The following is a 20,351-nucleotide window of genomic DNA, read 5'->3' on the forward strand; positions in this document are numbered from 1 at the left end:
ACCATCTTACAGTAAGGACCAGAGTAGTAAGTTAGGACAAAGTGGCTGTACTGCTGATTTATATGTGAAAATAACATTTGCATTATCAGCCTTTATCACAAATTGGGCTAAATTCTATAGAGTATGTCCCATCCCCACTTACTGATAAGCTGAGTAGAAGATGTACCCTGTTTAATTAACTTTCGGTGCCAGGTATGGTTATTGGCAAGAGATCTTTGGTACATAAAGTGAATCAAAACCCATAAACAATGCTTGAACCTTCTGCAAAACGACATTATCTGCATCTCTACCCCCCCACCAACCATAAGAAGAAGACATTTAGGATTGTTTTTACTGACATCACATTTCATGATTTCTGGCTAGTTAAAAAATTTAATTTTTAATTTAATTTACCGTACCTTATTTACCACTTATTTAGATATTTCACCTTCAAATATGTACTCAGTTTGATACATGTACAGCCATTGTTAAAGGAGGACTGGTTGAAAAACAACAAAGGTTTACAAAAAATATAAAGGAACAACAAATAAAGGTAGAACAGCAAACATTTAGCTCCGTTGTGCTTTGTTTTCCAGGAGGCTAGGATCTGGGATGACCAACACTGCTGCTTTTCATGTAAGTTAAGTCAGAATTAATCAACAACTGTAGTCATTTTCCATTGAAATACCATTGACACAGGATGAAATAAGATGCTCGGATGGGTTTATGTTCGCTTTAAGGTATACTAGCTTTTCAAAATGAGAGGATGAAATTAGAGGGCAATTATAGCACTGATGGAATCTCAGCTGTTTAGCTGACACTAGAGGCGAGGCTCAAGTCACATTACTTTGAGTCACATTTTGAATTGCTTGAGACTTGACTTGGGTTCTGGTGACTTGACTTTGACTTGTACTTTGATGACTTGAAAAGGTTTCTAAAGTCTCCACAAAAGATCTTATGTTTGTGTAAAACGTCTTGGATCGAAAGTGATGAGATTTGTTGTTTTGTTCCACCAGACTGAATTTAATTGATCTGAATTTGTTGTTTAATGGATTTGTAGGGCGTGACTAATTGAAGATGAAACTCATAGAAATCAAACTTGTGATGCGCTTACCCGGTTTTGTCACATTGCCTTGAAAAATCCTAGATATTTAGTTTTTGTTAAGATATTAAATTGATACTGCACTCTTGATTTGCTCTGACTTGACTTGGTCATGACTTGACATGTACATTTACACTTCAGACTCAATGACATGGACTTGAGACTTGTGCCTCAAGACCTGAGACTGACTTGGTCACACCTCTGGCTCTCATCCAGAGTGACATTGAGTGAACAAGTAGTAGCTCAGCCTCTCACACAGTCAGCACACACATGGCTGTTGATGGACACTCATTGGCTATTGAGAGGGTCAAAGATGTGACTTTTCAGTTATGGGACAGCCTCTCACACTCGTTGGACGCTTGCTGCCGCTAACGTCTCTCTTCCACCCTCAGGTAACCATGGCTGTGCTCCCAGAGTGACCAGTACCAACATCACCCTACAATTTCCCCATTTCCCAAGTCGGGTTCTACGCAACTGTACCGCCCCCCTGCAGCAGCCCTTGTGTCAGGGCCACTGTGAATCTGAGTCCAGGTGAGAAGGAGCACACAGACATGGTGGGGGGATAATTGCTCCTGTTTTTAATGGCAAAAAGCAGAGACACAGACAGAAGACATTATTTGCGTTCTTCATGCCGGCTCTTCTGTCTTTATTAAATGCAAAATGTTCTCATTTAACCCATCCGGTGTCTCTTTATTTCCTTTTTTCATTATAAAATAATCAACAAAAATACAAAAATGGATTTCCATTCCATATTTTTGAATTACTGTATTATGTAATTTGTTTGTTCTATATAGAACACATTGTAGATTTATATCATGAAGGCTAATGATCCAAGTCATTAATCTATAAGAGTGAAGGATCATTTCAAAATGTCAAACCTTTTATTGAATCTCCAATAAAGTAATGTTTTTGTCCAGCACACGGCTTAACTTTCTCCCCCTCCCCCTCCCTTTCCCTCTGCCCTTTCTTCCTTCCTCCACCGGTTTCCAATCTGCCCTCCTCACCTCTGTCTCTGTCCATGCCTGCCAGGTGGGATCTGGTTAATGGTGTCCTGCAGGTGGAAGAGAGGTGCAGATGCTGTAAGATAAAGAGCTCGGACAAGCGATCACTGGGCCTGCAGTGTGTGGAAGATGACTCGGCCTTACCCTACACCTACGTGGTGTCCTACAACTACGAGCATGTCACAGAGTGTGAGTGCAGAGACTGTGACACGCTGCACTGAAATGTCACCGCTGTGGTATTGATACTGTTTGTTAGGAAAATAAATACGCCCGATTTTGGCTAAACTCATGTTGCCATTTTGTCAAGTCATTGGGATTTACTAGTCTATCTGCTGAGTTCCAATAATCAATAACCATAATGATTCTGACTGTTTCTATCCTTAACCCATCAATGTCCACAGTAGAATTTTATAATATTTATTTTATTTCCAGTGGGATTGTAATAATTTAGTCTCCCAGCACTTAAAGTATACTGAGCTAAGCACTAATCAATTAAAAAATTTCAAATCTGTCAGATTTGTATTTATTTTTATTTTATTACATTTTTCAAAAAAATCAACTTTGTCTACCAATTAAGGCATGAATCAATAAATTAGATTTTTGGCATGTGCAGCCACATGTTTTGAACGTCAATGCACCATTTTTACAAAAGCAGGGCAAGCCGAACCATATGGTCTCGCGACTTTAAAGGAGAGACAACAGTGTCTTATCAGAAAACTTAAGTAGCTGCCTTCTATACGGCTTCTGCGCCGTCAGTGCACATAAGAGTAGAGGTGATCAAATCATTGGGGTGAACCAGTGCATGTACTGTAAGAATAGTGTCCGAGATGGGCATTCACAATGACCTGCGGTCAGGAGGTAGAGCGGGTCATCACTAATCGCTTTGGATGAAAGAGGTCGGTGGTTCGATTCCCGGCTCCTCCAGTCTGCATGTCGAAGTGTCCTTGGGCAAGATACTGAACCCCAAATTGCTCCTGATGGTGTGCCAGCACCCTGCATGTCAGCTTGCCACCATCGGTGTATGAATGGGTGAATGTACCTACTGATTGTAAAGCGCTTTGGATAAAAGCGCTATATAAATGCAGGCCATTTACCATTTAGGCCATTTACCTGCTGTCCGTTAGTAAAAAAGATATATCATATGACAAGTTGATGTGAGAAGTTAAAATCAGAATCAGTCTTTCAGGTTGTATTTTGTTAGAGGCAGAGAGGAAAAATCTGTGAGCAACAGTATAGTGTGGGCTTAGGTTTCTCCAAATGTTTGTGGAGTGTTGAGGCACCCGGTCTATGAATCCTCCATTCAATGGAAAGGAATTAATTCATGTTTTTTTCATGCTCTGAGTCATGCATGGATTATTATAATTCATGTATGCTAAAGTGTTAATACCCCCAAATTTGGGCTTTTTTCCCTCAAATAAAATAGCTGAAAGTAAGGTCTGAAGTGGTCTCCCAACTTTTTGTGTGGGGCTCTAAAAACTCCAAACCTAGACAGAGATGGGGATACAGCTCACCTATAGCACAAATCAGCATCGCATCACAACCCCCCGGAAATTGGGAACCCTGCAGCAGTTAACTAGTATGGGTTGTACCAAACAAATGATAAAACATCTCTCATCTCAAAAACTATACATCGCATTGTTTATATTTTGACATTTTGAGTCAGAGCAGAAGTACAAGAGCTCTGATGTATAATATATGAATGTCGTGTTAAAGTTGTGTGAACTGTCGCAGTCTTTAAAATGAAGTGAATTATAGTAAACCGCACAGCCGGCTAGTGTGAGACACTCGAGGCTGGCTCCATAGGGTTCCATTATAAAGTTACCCCCAGTAAGCAGTTTGTTTACCAACACTGACCCCTCATATAGTGGTTGCCATGGCTGACCCCCCCCCACCCCAAAAAAAGAAGAAAAAAGAAAGAAAAATTTAATCCAAGGCACACTTGTCTTTGCAGAAAAAGTTAAAAAGCCTTTATTGTAAGGGCTACCACACTGCACTTCAAACAGTCTTCATCAGGGCATCGACAAGATTGGCAAGATTGTCATCAAAATGACAATGAACCCCTGACTAAATCTGGCTTGCAGGTGTGCGTGCACAGCTGTCTTGTCTGATGCACAGCTGATGTTAGAGGGAACATTGCCATGGAGCCGCCTTTCACAGAAAAGCCAGCTTTGAACCTACCAATCTTGTCAGAGATGCCCTGCGTCTTTGTGTACTCTTTGAAATGGCCAAATATATCAGCAAGGTAATCCAGCTTATTGGGGCACCATCTGTTGGCTAGCTTTTATTTTCGTGGCACATTTTGGTCTGTAGAAAATGCAAGAATGTGTTGCCAAACCACATAAAGACCTGAAAAGACTTTTACCTGAGACAATCTTGGTATGTAGTCTAGGTGAAGACTTTGGTGCTCGGCTCCCACCTGTGCACATACAGTATATAGTGTTGTATATAGTGTTGCATATATATAATGCAACACTTTCTCACTGCCATGGCATCGATTTCCGCCACTTTGTCATGTACCACTATTGTTTTTTGTTTATTTGCACAAAGAAAAATGAATAACAACATAGTACAAGTATCTTAATACAAAGAAAATTGTGCAGGTGAGGGAAAGAAACCCGGAGGGGCTTATAGAGTCTCACCTTATTTAAAAGAAAATCTAAACAAATTAAAGACTAATAATGAAAGAAAAACAAACAATCAAGACAATATATTTAAAACAATATAAAAGTTAAAAAATATATACAGAAAAGAAAAAAGAAAAAAATATATAATAAAAGAGAAGGAAAAGAAAAGAAAGCAAACAGGTGCACCAGTGGGTAAACCAACAAAATAAATCAATAAAATACAGGGGGAAAGAAATAAATTAGGGTTGCATGCATACTGGGTATTTGAACGAATGAACGCACATACATACGTGTATAAGGCACCCTTATACACACTGGGGTTGGGGTTAGGCAAAGGTCAGTGACGCCGGTTAGGCACTGGTAGTCACTTGGTTTGGGGTTAGGGTTTGGATATGGGTCAAGGTTAGGGAAGGAAGCTGCACGGCCACGGCCAGCTCCGTGGCAAAGCCTCCAGGGGAAGGACGGCTGGCCTTTCCAACGCTGGTGCAGGTGCAGCCGTGTCCATCCAAAGCCAGCGCGAAAGGGTACCGTTGATGCAGACATGACGCACAAGGGTACCATGCGTGACAACATCCATCGCCAAACGCACGTGACAAAACGGCGCCGTGGGATAATAATGGAGGAGAGCCATGATTGAATGTAGTTCACCATCTTTCCCCCCTTTTTTATATTCATGTGTAGACCCCAGGAAGAACAGCAGCTGTTTGCGCAGCAGCATCTAATAGGGATCCTATCCAAATCAATCAATCTGTTTGGCCTTGACACTGTTACACTGTATCTAGGGGTCATGGTTTTTGCAACTACTAGGTGGAGACGATTGTGATTTGTTTGAATAAGAATTGGGATTGTGTTCCCTTTCGTTACAAATCTGTTCACTTTCCCTGTCATAGAGGCCGTGCAGTGTACACAAACACATCCTACAAAAGATGTCCTGTGCTGTTTGGTGTCTTTGCTGTATTTGGATTGAATCATTCAGGCAGGTAGGCAGTGCCACCTTTTGGTCAAAAGGCATGGTACAAGTGTGAGTGATTTGTTCAGTGTTTAGTTACAGTGTATGGGTTAGTAACTTCAATTGCTATGACAAACTGTTAAATTGCTATACTGTACTATTGATATTTATCTGATACTTTAAAGCAGTCAAAGTAGCAGACTGTTCTCTGTATGGCTTTGCTGCCTGACAGGCTGTGCTCATTTAGGCTATCAACTGGGCTTCAAGCTATAGCCAACATGCAGCTAGCAGCTACCGATAATTCATGTTCACTCATTGCATTTTGTGGCTCATTTGACACGGAAATTAAGGGCCCCTACTATATCCTTTAGGAACAAAATGTGAAACTGATAGTTAAGTTTTAGTTTGTTTATTTAACAGGGATAATGCTCATTAAAATAAATATGCCAAAATTAACTCATGAACGCTAGTTTTCATCTGATAGCTATTGGAAAAAACAAACAAACAAACAAAAATTGTCTAGTAGATATTCTAGCAATTTTTCTGGTGTATTTGTTGTTTAAATCAACTAATATAATTGAATGTGAAGTATATCCTTCCTGGTAATATATATACTACAGTACACACACCCAACACACTTCAGCTATAGCCTACAATTGCAAAGCACATTGTACACCTTTTTTCCATGAGCGCTTTCAATAACATATATTTTTTTTATTTTTTCAAACTCACATGAATGACGGTGCTGAATATTCACACCAATTGAGTCTCACAAAATATGTAATGAATTTACTCACTGTTTTGTAAAATTCTTGTTCTGTAAATCACTGTCACTGCATCAACTTTGAATACATAGCCAGTAGCCTACTCCCATAAAATTCAGTCTTGGTCCCTGCTCTGTTTCTCTATCAACCAAGGATCAACCAAGGGGTCCTTGGTATATATATATATATATATATATATATATATATATATATATATATATATATATATATATATATATATGATATCATCATTGGTATGATGGCCTGTCTAGATAAGATTTGTACTTGGCCAGTAAAATGGCATACTTCGCAAATGTAACATAAAGACAGCATATCAAAGAGCAGTCCATATATCAGATTCAGCACAGTCCAGTGTGGAAGGCCTCCTTCAGACTGTCCAAGGCCTCCTCTCGGGTGATCTGCTCCCACTCCTCAGGCAGCTGGACTGGCTCCCGCTCATATTTCTGTGCAAAACTCCCATTGAACCTCACCAGTACATACCTGTGAATCAAAGAATATTAAACTCATTCATAATCATACTCATACAGAGACATGACATTACATACTTTGAAGTCATTTTACTTTAGTTTGACTTTATGGTGCTATGATTGACTCTACCTCCAGTAAGTACTGGCTGTCTGGCTGCCTGGTTCGTCAGGGGAGATGCTCCAGTCTGGATAAAGGGAATGGCAGTCCCTGTAGGCCAGAGGCATACCCTCTGTGCCGTCGTTCAGGAACGGGCTGTCCTGGGCCATGTTTGCAGGGCAGCTGATATGGGTCAGAGAACAGCAGTCATCACAGGTATAGAACAGCATGTCTTTTGGCCGGTGGAGCAGGGTCTTGTGCACCTCATGCTCTGTCATCCCCACCTCACAGGGGGCGCTGCAGAAAGGACACTGCTTCTCACAACCTCTTACTCTATTCAAGAGGCAATCCTGGGGCTTAATTGGAAGGGCTTGGAGAAGTTGGGTGATGTCCACATTTTGCGAGAATTCCTGGGCTAGAGACAACCTAATCTCAGCCAGTGCCTCCAACAAACAAGTTACAAAGCGATCCCACTCTGTGGTGATACTGAAGAGAGGCCCATCCAGAGAAGCCTTGGAGACATCCACATCTCCATCTTTCTCCAGGGAGAGGCACACTTTCTCCAGCAGCAGCTTCGTATTGCTCAGCACTCCACTTACACCCTCTGCTGTTTGGCTGATTGCGGCAGCCATCTTTCCCACAATGTCTCCAAGCCGCTGCTGCCTCCACTCATTCAAGATGGCTGACTCGGAGAGATGAGCCACCACCTTCTCCTGGATTTTCTTGAGTCTGAACCTGTCATAGGAAAGCAAGTATTCTAGGAAGCTCTCAAAACTGTCTTCCTCCATCAGCTCTTCCAGCAGGCTTTGGTTGAAGGCCCGGGGGGACAGGTACTGCTGGGCATCGCCTTGGCCCACCATATCTTCCATGATATGCCGCCCTAGTGGCCTGTAGATGTAGTCCAATGCTGTAGGTTTCAAGACCATGGAGGTGAAAGCTTGGGCCACCCTCTGGCACTGGTCTCTCTTCCTGAAATGGTAGATAAACTCTGCCAAGTACCTCTTCTTGGTACCATTGATAATTGTCAACAGCTCTCTGTCCTTAGCATAGAGGTCATGGAGCTTTTGGAAGTCCTGGCATGCAACGCTACAGAGATAAACTTTCAGATCCACTTCGAAGGCTGATCTGATTCCCAGAGGCTGAGCGCTCAAAGCTTTCTCAACATTTTCTACCAGCTCTGTAATGTAGCTTTCAGAGAAATCTGAGCGTAAACTTGATTTATCTGCTGCAAACGTATTGTAGTCCTCTATGATGTTGCATGCTACACGGTGAGCTTCTAACCTCTGTTGTCTGTTGTTGTCTTCAATGTGCTTTAGTCTGCTGCGGTATCCAAAGTGCTCATCATAAACCTTAAAGTCAGTTGTCCCTGCGTGGCCAATGTCTTCAAGCTTCTTCATGTGTTTCCCCAGCCCACGGCTGTTGACATTCTCTCTCAGGATTTCTGTCACCCTTGCAGTAATATCATCTTTCTCCGAAGGTCTGAAGTCAAAGTTGGACACTACATTACTCCACACACCTTCAAACTCCTCTTCCAGTTGTATGTCTTTAAGGAGAATGTGGGTCGACTTGCTGCTCTCTAGCAGTGTGTGTAGCTTGGACTCCTGTTCCTTTTCCAATAAGGTCTGAAAGTTTCTGAGTTGTGTGGAAGAATAATGATTCTCTTTGACTGACTCTAACCTTTCTATTACCTCTTCAGTTACCTGCTTCTGGAGTTCATCCATATTGTCCATTAGATTTGGTTTGTAAGTTTCAATATATATTTTGTGGAGGGTATCTTTGATCAAATGGGCCTCTATTTTTGACCTGAGTTTATTCACTTCTGTTTTGACCTCTTCTCTGGCTTCATCCTTCAACACACTCAGAAGGTCACCTTTGATCACAGTATCTTGCACCTGGGTGGAGATTATTCTCTTTGTTACCTCCATAAACCAACATTCCATGTGTTCCAGGAAATTGTTCTCCCACTGGGAAAGATCTGTGCACAGCATAGAGAATGCCAGAGCCACTTCAGTATTCTGAAGACCAATGGAGAATGATTCTGCTTTTACTGCTTCCCAAACAGCACACAAACGAGCCATAAATTCAGGCAGCCCTGAGGCTTCACACCTGGCTGCACACTTATTCAATGCCCCAAAAAGGTTTTGCTTTAGCTTTATCACTGCCGCACTGTACTCCTTATCAACTGGTTCTGAGAGGGAGACATTGTGCCATGGTGCTATGACACAGGGGACAGTGCTTGTGGCTTTTGTGAGACGGTAGTCAGTATTTTTACTCTCTCTGTTCCCATTCTCTGTCTGAAGGATCTCAGCTACACGTCCTAACTGCAAGGCTTGTAACTTGCTGTTTAATCTTTCATCTTGGGTTAGGAGTTGGCAAATCGGCATGTAACCACATACCTTGGTGCGCAGGAGAGCATTAACTATCACAGTGAGGTCAGTTTCAAATTCAGTGTCCCCATATGAAGCTATGTTCTGGATCAAAACATCACTCAATCCTGTTGCAACAGTGGCCATCTCATTGTCATTGACCAGGGTGTTTCTTGTTTTGTCCAGTGATGGTGAGCAGAGACCTTCTACATCAATTAACAACAGAAAGTCACACTCCATATCCGTTCTGAGGTCATTGGGGAGACATAGAGCCAGCATGTAAACCCCTCTGGTGGACCTTCTCCTTCCTCCAGGGAATTTCACCCCAAATAATGCAGAGAGCACCTCAGCATTCCTTGCATGATGGACTCCAAGGTTTGTCAAAACGCGGGTCCTGACCCGTTCTTTAGGCAGGCGGCGTTTGAACTCTGCCAGGACACAGCCCAGCCAGCAGCTGGGAATGTTAGAGGCATCTCCATCCATTAGCTCAAGTGGAATTCCATAGAGAAGCAAGTCTGCAGCTACGCTGGGGAGACGCAGCACATTGTGGCTTCCACTGCCTGGGCTGTTGTGTGTCAGCTCAAAAACGAGTCCCATCTCACGCAGAAAGTGTTCAAGGCCCAAAGAGGAAGGGTCAGGTTCAAAATGCTGATCTACAAATGAACCTAAGGCTGCTTGATTTTCAGAAGATCGATCCATGCCCATATATGTTTTTGCAGAGGCATTTATATCAGACTCAACTGCTTTCACCTTTGGTTCCTCAGGCCATTTTCCTGAGCAGCTTGGAGCAGAAGTTGCATTTTCACTGGACTCCGAGTCCTCAGAGATTTGTGGATCTGAAATTTGTTCTTTAAAAGAGTCCTGGTTTTCAGCAACTTCTAGCCCCAGATTCTCTTTTTCACTAGACCTCAAATCCATCTGAGGTTCTACGATGACATCATGTTCCCTTTGCTCTCTATTAGCTGGTTGCATGTCCAGCTGTATGATCATGGCCTCAAGTTGTTTCTCTGGCGAATGTGGTTCCATGTTCTGTTCTGACTGTTGAACAATATGTTCCAAGGCTTCTTGCCCTATCTCAAATTGTTGCTCAGAGAGTTGCAGGCCACTATTTAGTGGCTCTTCCACTGTTGAAATTGTGCAGAAACTACCATCATCCTCGATATCATCATCGCTTCCATTTGTGGGCTCATCGACATTTGTCACCAGCTTTCTGAGGTTGTTACTAAGTTCATCTAATGTCTCATGCCGGCTTGTGGCTGGGTCTTGGGGGTTGTGTTGTTGTCTCATTTGCATGGCCCGGAGCCTCAGCTTCATCCAGCTAAGGAAATAAGTTCTCTCCATTTTATCTGTTGTGTAGAGGGCATCTGTAAAAACCTTCATGGCTGTGGTCATTCTGTAGCTGCTCAGTTTGAACAGGATATTTTTCTTTTCTTTTTGTAGCTGGAGGTTGATCTCCTGCCCTGCTTTCCTCTGTTTACTCTCCTCTTTCTCCATCTCTGCCAGTTTGCTCCACAAAGCCCCCTGCAATGGTAGCTGTTTCTCCCTGAACTGGGCAGATCCCTCATCTAAGCCTTTCAACACTTCCTCCGCTGTTGCCATTGCCTTTTGACACACTGCCCCTTCATCGACGGTTATGCCTAGCTCCGCTGCTGTTCTTGCTGCTGCTTCAAGTGTAACAAGTTTCAGTTTATCTGGTAACAGATCATTAAGGGCTTCATGCAGCCAGTCAGCCAGGTCCTCCTCACTGACACCTCCACCTGATAGCACGGAGCCTTTGGGCAGTCCCACTTCCTCTTGCAGGTTCTGAGAAACAAACCCCACCACTCTGTTCTCCTTTTCCTCTTCCACGTCATCTGAGAGGTCAATCAGCATGAACTTGCTTGCCATGCTTTTCCAGGAAGCAAGAAGGCATTTCTCTTTATCTCTAAGATTCCCACAGAACACGACCACAACTGATGATACTCGACACAGAAGGTGGAGGCATTTCTCATGTAGAGCAGCATCACCGCGTAGGTTAGATATTACCACAGGCACAGGGAAAATATCTTTGTCAGGGTCTCCAGTGGGTAGATACCATCCCAGCTCTACCAGACCATTGGAGAGTCTCCGGGGCACCTGCCCTCCATCCATCCCCCGGTGGAGGAAGCTTTCACTGTAGGATGTGAGTCCACCTAGAAGGCGGTTTAGCACCCGTGACTTGGAGACACCACAGTGACCAAGCTTCACACAGGAAACCATTGGCATCTCCATGCTGGCCAGGTCCCCTTCTAGGACCCTTCTAGTTTTAGCAGGGGATTGAGTCCTCCATTGGCTCACAACATCTCTCAAAGGCCAAAGGAGGAAGCAGCTAGGCTGTTGTTGATGTATGGGTGGAAGGACCAGGGGCACAGCAAACTGGCATTGCACCATGCGCACTGCAATCTCCTGCTGAAGGAAGCTGTTGGCCGACATATAGACAGCTGTAACCAGATCGAGGGGGTTGATCGCACAGACCATCTCCTCTTGGGTATTGGCATTGTCTAGGCCATTAGGTGGTTGTTTGCAGCATGGACTCCGGGCTTCAGGATTAAGCAGCCAAAGGCGTTGGAGGAAAGCACGTGGTAGGTACTTGGGCACCAGAGGGGGTTCATTCTCCAGAGTCCAGGTGCTGATGTCCAACATAGAGGCTGGATCCAGTGGAGTAGTCCAGAAGGCCTCCAGGCCCAGCTTGAACAGAACTTCTGCCTGGGCATTATCCATTGGAGGTTCTAAGTCAAAAAGCACACAAATTTGGATACGTTTGAGAGTGTTGCAATGTGTTGTATCTTGACCAATGCAATTAGAAGTTGTGTACTTGCATGGTAGTACACCTAATTTTGTTTATCTTTTACACAGAGAAAACTCAGTTCTATCACTGTTATCATCAATGTTGTTTCCTGGAAAGAACCATTTACATTATGCACTAATTATACAATTATTATATAATTATATAATTTGGTACCACAAATAATTTCATCCTCTTATTTCCTATAATTATATGAATGAGTTGGGTTACCAAATCAACCTCTGTCTCTTATTTTTCCAGTAAAAAGTTTATCATTGCAGACTACATGACTACATTTCTTTGTGTAGCCATAGTTGAAATGTATCATTCTGAAATATCCACCAAATTATTGATCATATATATGACAAAATCAATTTACGCAACAAACCAACATACATTTCTCTAAACAAACAAACCAAACTGTTGTCAAACAAACAAACAAAACAAAACAAACAAAAAACATACTTTTCCTCTTGCTGCTCAGCCTCTTGGGAAACTTGACTGACATGATGGTGAAACCAGCCGAGACTTTCTCTTGTCCCTTTCACTTGTCGTTGTCTTCTCCAGTCAACCACACTTGGTGCTAAACATGACCAATCAGTCTGGGGTGCCTTGAAACCTGGGATTGAAATTAATAAAATAAACAATACTGGTATTAATGCACTGGTATTGTCCTCTTTCCATCTTTTCATAGAATTGCGATTATATTAATGCAAAAACTAAGTCTTATTCAGTCAAATAAAATTACAGCTAGGGTGCTAATAGTTCCACTAAGGAATTAAGAATTTGACAGCACTGAGGTGTACTAATGATCACACGTTCAATAAACAATATTACTCGTGCAATTTGTATCCTGATTCATGTATAATTTCTCAAATAAAACAAATGCGTCGGATATTAATATAGATATCGGAATGACTTTGTGATCGAACCTGCAGTGTTCCTTTGTTGTATTTTTGCTAAAATCATAATGGTACTTAAAATCATAATGGTACTTACCTATTTGTCCCCAAGTTCTTGCTAAAAGAAAATGTGTATCCGTGACATTGTAACCAGCTGTGCCTTTCTGTCTCTCTGCAGGAACTCTTATACCTGTGTTTTCATTGATAAGAGACATTCCTCTAATCCCTCAAGTACGAAATGAACGTCATTTGTACGTACGTACGTACGTACGTACGTACACACACACACACACACACACACACACACACACACACACACACACACACACACACACACACACACACACACAGTCTGATACATTCACAACACACATCAGGGCGTGGCACTGTTATTCCAACACGCTGGTAACAGTAACCAATGACATTAGTGATATAAATTCTTCACATGGCAGACTTGAACTTCAGTGGTTCACAAGGGTCAGGTGAGACTCGAGACAATGACGCACACAAACCCACAGTCATGTGTGATCTCTCAGATATTCTATGTGATTAGTAAAGTACATAGCTGACATAGCGTACCTACTGTACCTACTCCTTAGAAAGCCATGTCTCTCCCTCATCACTCCCTTGTTCCAGCCTTTCTTCCCTTTAAATTCATTACCTTGATACCCATGTGACATACCTCCTTGACACCAGGCCAGACAGACATAGTACATACTGTATGTATGGTGTTTGAGCTTTTTGCATGATCTTAGGGCAAGTTCCATTCAATACCGTCTCAGAGCTATAGTGGTAACCCCAAGAATTAGCCGGATAGCGTATGGACATAAAATATAATCAAATGTTGATTACAAAATGACAAAAGATACTAGTTGAGTTTGTCAAGATTGTGTCGAGTTTAATGTGTGATTTTTCATTTGGTATTGATCTATTAAGGCCAATGTAGTATTCTCTTCACACTTAAATCGATATCACCAGACAGCTTAATCTTTGGAGGAAATGGACATCAGTACAAGCACTAATCAGCACTAATCTATTTGTATCTGTCACAACCATAAATCCACTGATGATGTCAGCCGGGTTTGGGAGCTCCTCCTCAATCCACACCGGTTGGTTTAACATGCTGGCACGCAAGGTCTCAGGACTGGACAGGAAAGCACAATTACCGGTATGTGAAAGGCAAATAACCAATGAGAATTATCTGATTCAACTTGGGCCTGTAGCTGTATCATCATGGCCTTGGTCTAAACTTCTGCATAAAGCCTGCATGGTCTTATTGGCTGCTGGAGTGAAAGCCCACCTGAGCAATACGTGTTGTGCAGTGGAAAAGATTACTCTATTTCTGTCCTGTAAAGCTCTTTAGCGGTCTTACCATCGTGTGTCGGAGCATGGAAGAGTGAAGTGAGCACTCGTCCACGTGTGTGTGTGTGTGTGTGCGTATGTGTGTGTGTGGGTAAAGCGTGTATGGGCATACTCAACACTGCGTGTACCTGCGTGTTGAATTTTCCATCCCCGAAGCAGCCTTTCATTAGTGTCCATTGCATTCCTGATTGCTGTTGGATTGTTGGATCTGTTCCTGGGTGGACTTTCCTTTGCTTCAGCAGCCTGAGGAAATCTGCCATAGAAACCAGAGAAGAACATTCAGGACTAATACAGACACTAAAGGAGTGTTGTGGTCAAAATGTTAGTCACCATGCTAACAGCCATGTACATGATGGTCAGAGTCGTCGAGTCGGTAAGATGATTATAATGATTATTCACAGTAGAAATATAAATTACATTGATTATTATATTACTTTACTTTGTGTGTGAAGTGTGTGAATACCAATCATGAGCTAATATCATATTTGGCTCATGGAGTTTTCCACTAGAAATAAGATATTCTTCATGAGTGTGATATTGCAGGCAATACACAGTATATGGCATTCTAATTTATAATGTTGGCCCACAGTTCGTTGCTGTGCAATTGACACCATGTTGTCCTCATCCAACAGGTTGCCGATGTCAAATATCAATGTAGAATTTATGGACAGTTATCAACATAATGAGTAGGGTGATGTTTACCATCTAACTTTCATCTGTTCTTGCTTTTAATTTGAACTGGATAACAAGGCAAAGAGAACAAGGATGATGTCAAGTGTTTCAATGGTGAAAAGTGAAGTGCTACAAAAAAAGTTACAATTTGTACAGTAACACTTTATAATAACAATCGTTAATAAATGGTACATTGATAGTTAATCAAACTTTGATTCATAGTTATTTTACTGTTAACACATGATAATTGATCATGTTTACACAGTATTATCCACTTACAAAGTATTATGAAAATCAGTTGCAACAATGGTTGCAGTTTTAGAATAGCCATCCAAATAATATTTATAGATCTGTCCCCCTGTGACCTCCTCTGACCTATGTCCCCCTGTGTCCTCATCTGTCCCCCTGGGTCGTCCTCTGTCCCCTTGTCTCCTCCTCCTCTGTCATCCTCTGTCCCCCTGTGTCCTCCTTTGCCCCATTGTGTCGTCCTCTGCCCCCTTGTGTCGTCCTCTGTCCCCTGTGTCCTCCTCTGCCCCATGTCCTCCTCTGTCCCCTGTGTCCTCCTCTGTCCCCTTGTGTCCTCCTCTGCCCCCTTGTGTCCTCCTCTGTCCCCTGTGTCGTCCTCTGCCCCCTTGTGTCCTCCTCTGCCCCCTTGTGTCCTCCTCTATCCCCCTGTGTCCCCCTCTGTCTTCCTCTGTCCACCTGTGTCCTCCTCTATCCCCTCTGCCCCCCTGTGTCCTCTGTACACACACACACACACACACACACACGCGCATACACACACGCACACACACACACACACACACACACACACACACACACACACACACACACACACACACACTCTCATGACCCTATATCTGCCTCTCCCAGATAGGAGTGCGTTTTGCGCGGCAGCAGCTGCAGGAGCCTCTGCCTTACTTGGTGTCCCAGCCTTTGCCTTGGCACATTCACTCTGTGTCACGCAGTCGGAGGAGGAGCAGCAAATTCGATGAGGTCAGTTGTCCCAATACATCACACTTTTAAGGCAGTGCTTTTGCCCACTTCAACCAGATACTTCTATGTTGGCCACTGTGTGGCTCCACTGGGGTCTTCCTGGGGTTAAGCGCCTCTAAGGCACGTCTGTGGCAGTTGTTGAGTAAAGGGATTGACGTAATAATGACCTCCATTCAGATTTGCCCAGCTGGTCTGGGCTCTGGAACTCCTGGCATACGTCATCATCCACCTGTGAGAGAGCATGTTGACGCACATCGTTCAGCAGACAAGCTTGACTCAGCATGCACGCATCTAAGCTTGGTCACATGTTCTAAGTTTGGCTCCAGCCTATCAGGAGAGGAGAGAGGGTGGGACGTGCGTGCGGCTCCAGCCTATCAGGAGAGGAGAGAGGGTGGGAGTCGGACGTGCGTGTGCAAGGATCTGATGAGAGACAGAGGGGACCGTTGGTGCCTCTGCACTCAAACTGCACTAGTAATTATAAAAATAAGAAGTACAGTGCCACAAAATCTAGTGAAGGAATGTTTTTTGGACCCCAGTGAATCATAGGCGTAATGGCAAGAATCTGGCAATACGATATGTATCACGATGCAGGGGTTACGATTCAATAGCAATATATTGTGATCCATAAGCAAGGAGCTATATTGCAATAAAAAAATCTGTTATTTGGAAATCCTGCAGGCTTTCACTATATGGAAACATGTAAAACAGCTAGTGCAGTTTATGGTGCCCTCCCCAGGCTTTCTGACCACAAGAGCTGCAGTTCACCTCTGTGTCGATTCTGGTGCAATTCACTGTTTCCATCCCAAAGCTCACTGGCTTCAGCTTATAGCCAGACACACACAGATGATGCAGACGAATAAACAAGCAGACAGAGGGGGTGGGGGGAGTGGAGCCAGGTGAGCGAGGTAAACAGGCTGAACACATGCAACACAGCCAGACTGACAGGTAAGCAGGCAGCCAGACTGACAGGTAAGCAGACTGACAGGTAAGCAGGCAGCCAGACTGACAGGTAAGCAGACTGACAGGTAAGCAGGCAGCCAGACTGACAGGTAAGCAGACTGACAGGTAAGCAGGCAGCCAGACTGACAGGTAAGCAGGCAGCCAGACTGACAGGTAAGCAGACTGGCAGGTAAGCAGGCAGCCAGACTGACAGGTAAGCAGACTGACAGGTAAGCAGGCTAAAGCCGGCACAGTCCTCAGTCCCTCGCTGCCCTGCCCTGCATCAGCTGTAATCCCAGTCAAGGGGATTTGTGTGTGTGAGGTCATTACTCTGTAGTGACCTCTGTGGATAAAAAAAGGACATAGCAGAGGTGCACGCACACACATGCATGTGACACGCAAACAAACGCACACACATGCATGTGACACGCAAACAAACACACACACATGCATGTGACAGGCAAACAAACACACACACACACACATGCATGTGACACGCAAACAAACGCACACGCAAGCATCATTTTGTAGACTGGTTGGCACATTACGTCCAGTTACAAAGCCTAGAATTAGACAAAGGTGCCTACGTGACATCCTATCTTTTCATCTGTGTGTGATTTGGACTATGCTCAGCGGTATCTGGAGAATGTTTCAGTGTTCCAAATGTCATTCAAACATTGATGATTATCAAACTAGCATACCTGAAATTATCTGATGCAACTTGACATGTGCACAGTATATACTTCATGGTGCCTCTATTTCTTTCTCTCTGTCTCTCTCACTCCGTCTCAGTCTGCCTCTATATTTCTGTGTTCATTGCCTGTGCGTGTGTGTGTGTGTGTGTGTGTGTGTGTGTGTGTGTGTGTGTGTGTGTGTGTGTGTGTGTGTGTACAGTGTCTTCTAACTGCCTATTTTGTCCTTTTACAGTTTGATGGCTCCAGGAGGAACAGCACACACAGAAAAAGTGAGTATTGAAAAAAGAAATTACAAGAGCTCATGGCAGGCTATTTTTCTCTTGTGCTGATTACAAAATTAAAGTTAATAGTAAAGTTTGACAATTGTCCGACCAAACAGATTCAAACTTTAATCAGAAAAATAGCCAGCTTGAATGGAGGCTAACATACATATTGTGTGTGTGTGTGTGTGTGTGTGTGTGTGTGTGTGTGTGTGTGTGTGTGTGTGTGTGCGTGTGTGCGTGCGTGTGCGTGCGTGCGTGCGTGCGTGCGTGCGTGCGTGTGTGTGTGTGAACTGAATCGTTGCTACAGAGTATGTCTCCATGGCTATTGCCTCTACCTCTCTGGCTATCCCCTGTGTCCTGTCGTGCTCAAACTCCGATGCCAGCAACGGGACGTGTGTCGCCCCCGCCGTCCCCCCGCTCAGTCCTGTCGAAGTGGAGAAGGCCGCTGCTACCATTCAGAACCATTTCAGGAAGTTCCAACAGAAGAAGCAGAAGTAAATGGACAGAGTGATGCAGAGATGAAAGGAAAGAAAAGGAAAAGAGTGGTGGAGGTTTTGGTGCAGAAAGCCTGAGAGACAACAGGAGGCAGGTGGGATGTATGGACAGATTGACTGATGGAAGAAAGGACTCTGTGTCCTCCACAAACCCATGCACGCACACACAGACAAACACGCACAAACTGTATAATACACACTTAGAGATGTTTGATGAATGGCACAGTAGAATCAAATATATTATACACTTCAAACAGATGCTCATTTTACTCTCTGTAAAATACTTTGTGAATATTGTGTGATTATTTATCTGTATGACAATTTTGATGTACTGTGATGAGTGTGACTGTGAGAGTGCATGTTTGTGTACTCTGTAATTTGTACAGTGTAACAGTATGAGCATTTCAATATTGAAAAAATTAAATATAGGCAACAAGCAAAATATAGTAAACATCCATGTCCTCCACCAGTGATTTATTTCCACCTTTGGGTCAGTCCAATTCATTGTCAATGCCGCCCCCTAGCGCCACAAAGTCAACTTTACAGTGTGACTAACAAACAAACGGATGAACGTACGGACGGAGACTGATCCATAGTCGCCCCTTTTGTCAGGGACGATTTGTCGTCCCTGACAAATGTCGATGACAATGTCGTTATTGTGGACCTTTCAGAAACACACATGCAAAACGTTCCTTCAATAAACCCTTCTGTCAACCTGGATTGTATTTCCTTACAGCACGCTGCCCTCTAGTGTCTTGAATCACGTCATGTGCACTCTCAGATCACATCCATTTCACATCCAACTCAAGGAGCGCTTAAGAATGCCGAGCCCCCTGAGCACAAACACTTGGAGCCCCCTGCCCCCTTTCCATATGATGGGCAGCTCAATTATGTCTCAGAAATTGTTGAAGCAATTTTTGGTTGCCAAGATATTGGCAGATATTGGCAGAGATGGGAAAAGTACACACTTTCTTTACTTAAGGAGAAGTACAGTTAATTGTGTAAAAAAGACTGGTAAAAGTAGAAGTACCGATTCAACGTAATTACTCGAGTAAAAGTAAAAAAAAGTACAGGCTCTGAAATGTAGCAGTATTGAGGCCTCAGACACTTTTGAGGTTGTGGGTTCGAGCTAACCTTGCTTGCAAGATGGATAACCTCGCGAGATCAAAAGAGATTCTCTCGACGTAATCCATCTTGTCATGCACAGGCAGTTAAGATGAACCATGCCGGCCCGACGAATCAGCAGCAGCCTTAGGCGGGCTCAGGCTCGTCTGGGCAAGTAGTGGGTACATGGTCTTTGTAGTTCTTTTCACTCGTCAACATGGCTGCCGCCGCGGAAGTGACAGGCAGTCTGAATGAAATTGAATGTAACGTTCCCAATTCTAAGTATTAAATTCTAAAAAACTACCCTCAACATTTGGGAAGGCTAAGCCACACAACTAGTTCGTTATAATCTAACTTCATGCTTCGAAGGTGACTTTACGACGGTGAGGACTCAATCTATAGGCTCGTTTGAGATGAGCAAATTCTGCGCAGATTCGACCAGCGCCTTGCTTGCCCCATTGCATGATGGTTAGAAAGTTGTCCGACTTGCTCCGTCCTGCCCGACTGCGTGAGTCACGTGACTCTCGCGAGAGCGAGGCGGGCACAGATTTGGAGCGAGGCGCCGCAGTTGCTCCCCACCAACTGCGCCCGACTGCGGATGACAGAGGATGACGAGAAACGCATCAAGCTGAGCGCCCATTGGTTCAACACAGGTGCATCACAAACCCACAGTGAAGTGTAGAAACTTCAATTTTATATCTATTCCAAGCTGTCACTCCATATTTTACATAAATACCACCTGGAATGCCTA

At 43.6% G+C, this 20,351-nt stretch overlaps 2 protein-coding genes across 2 annotated transcripts in view; one reads left to right on the forward strand and one right to left on the reverse strand.

Annotated features, from left to right (window-relative positions):
- The window catches only part of slc1a5 (solute carrier family 1 member 5), a 402,415-nt gene that overhangs the window by 222,093 nt on the left and 159,971 nt on the right, over positions 1–20,351 (forward strand). The window lies entirely within an intron of this gene.
- gvin1l2 (GTPase, very large interferon inducible 1-like 2) lies at positions 6,694–15,647 on the reverse strand (the record flags this gene model as incomplete). Its single annotated transcript, XM_083636751.1, has 3 exons — positions 6,694–6,920; positions 7,038–12,117; positions 15,485–15,647. 3 exons carry the CDS (start codon positions 15,645–15,647, stop codon positions 6,779–6,781), a joined length of 5,385 nt encoding a protein of 1,794 aa, XP_083492877.1. The 3' UTR covers positions 6,694–6,778.

This window comes from Poromitra crassiceps (genome assembly GCF_964638095.1).
Source record: "Poromitra crassiceps genome assembly, chromosome: 5".
Taxonomy (NCBI): Eukaryota; Metazoa; Chordata; class Actinopteri; order Beryciformes; family Melamphaidae; genus Poromitra; species Poromitra crassiceps.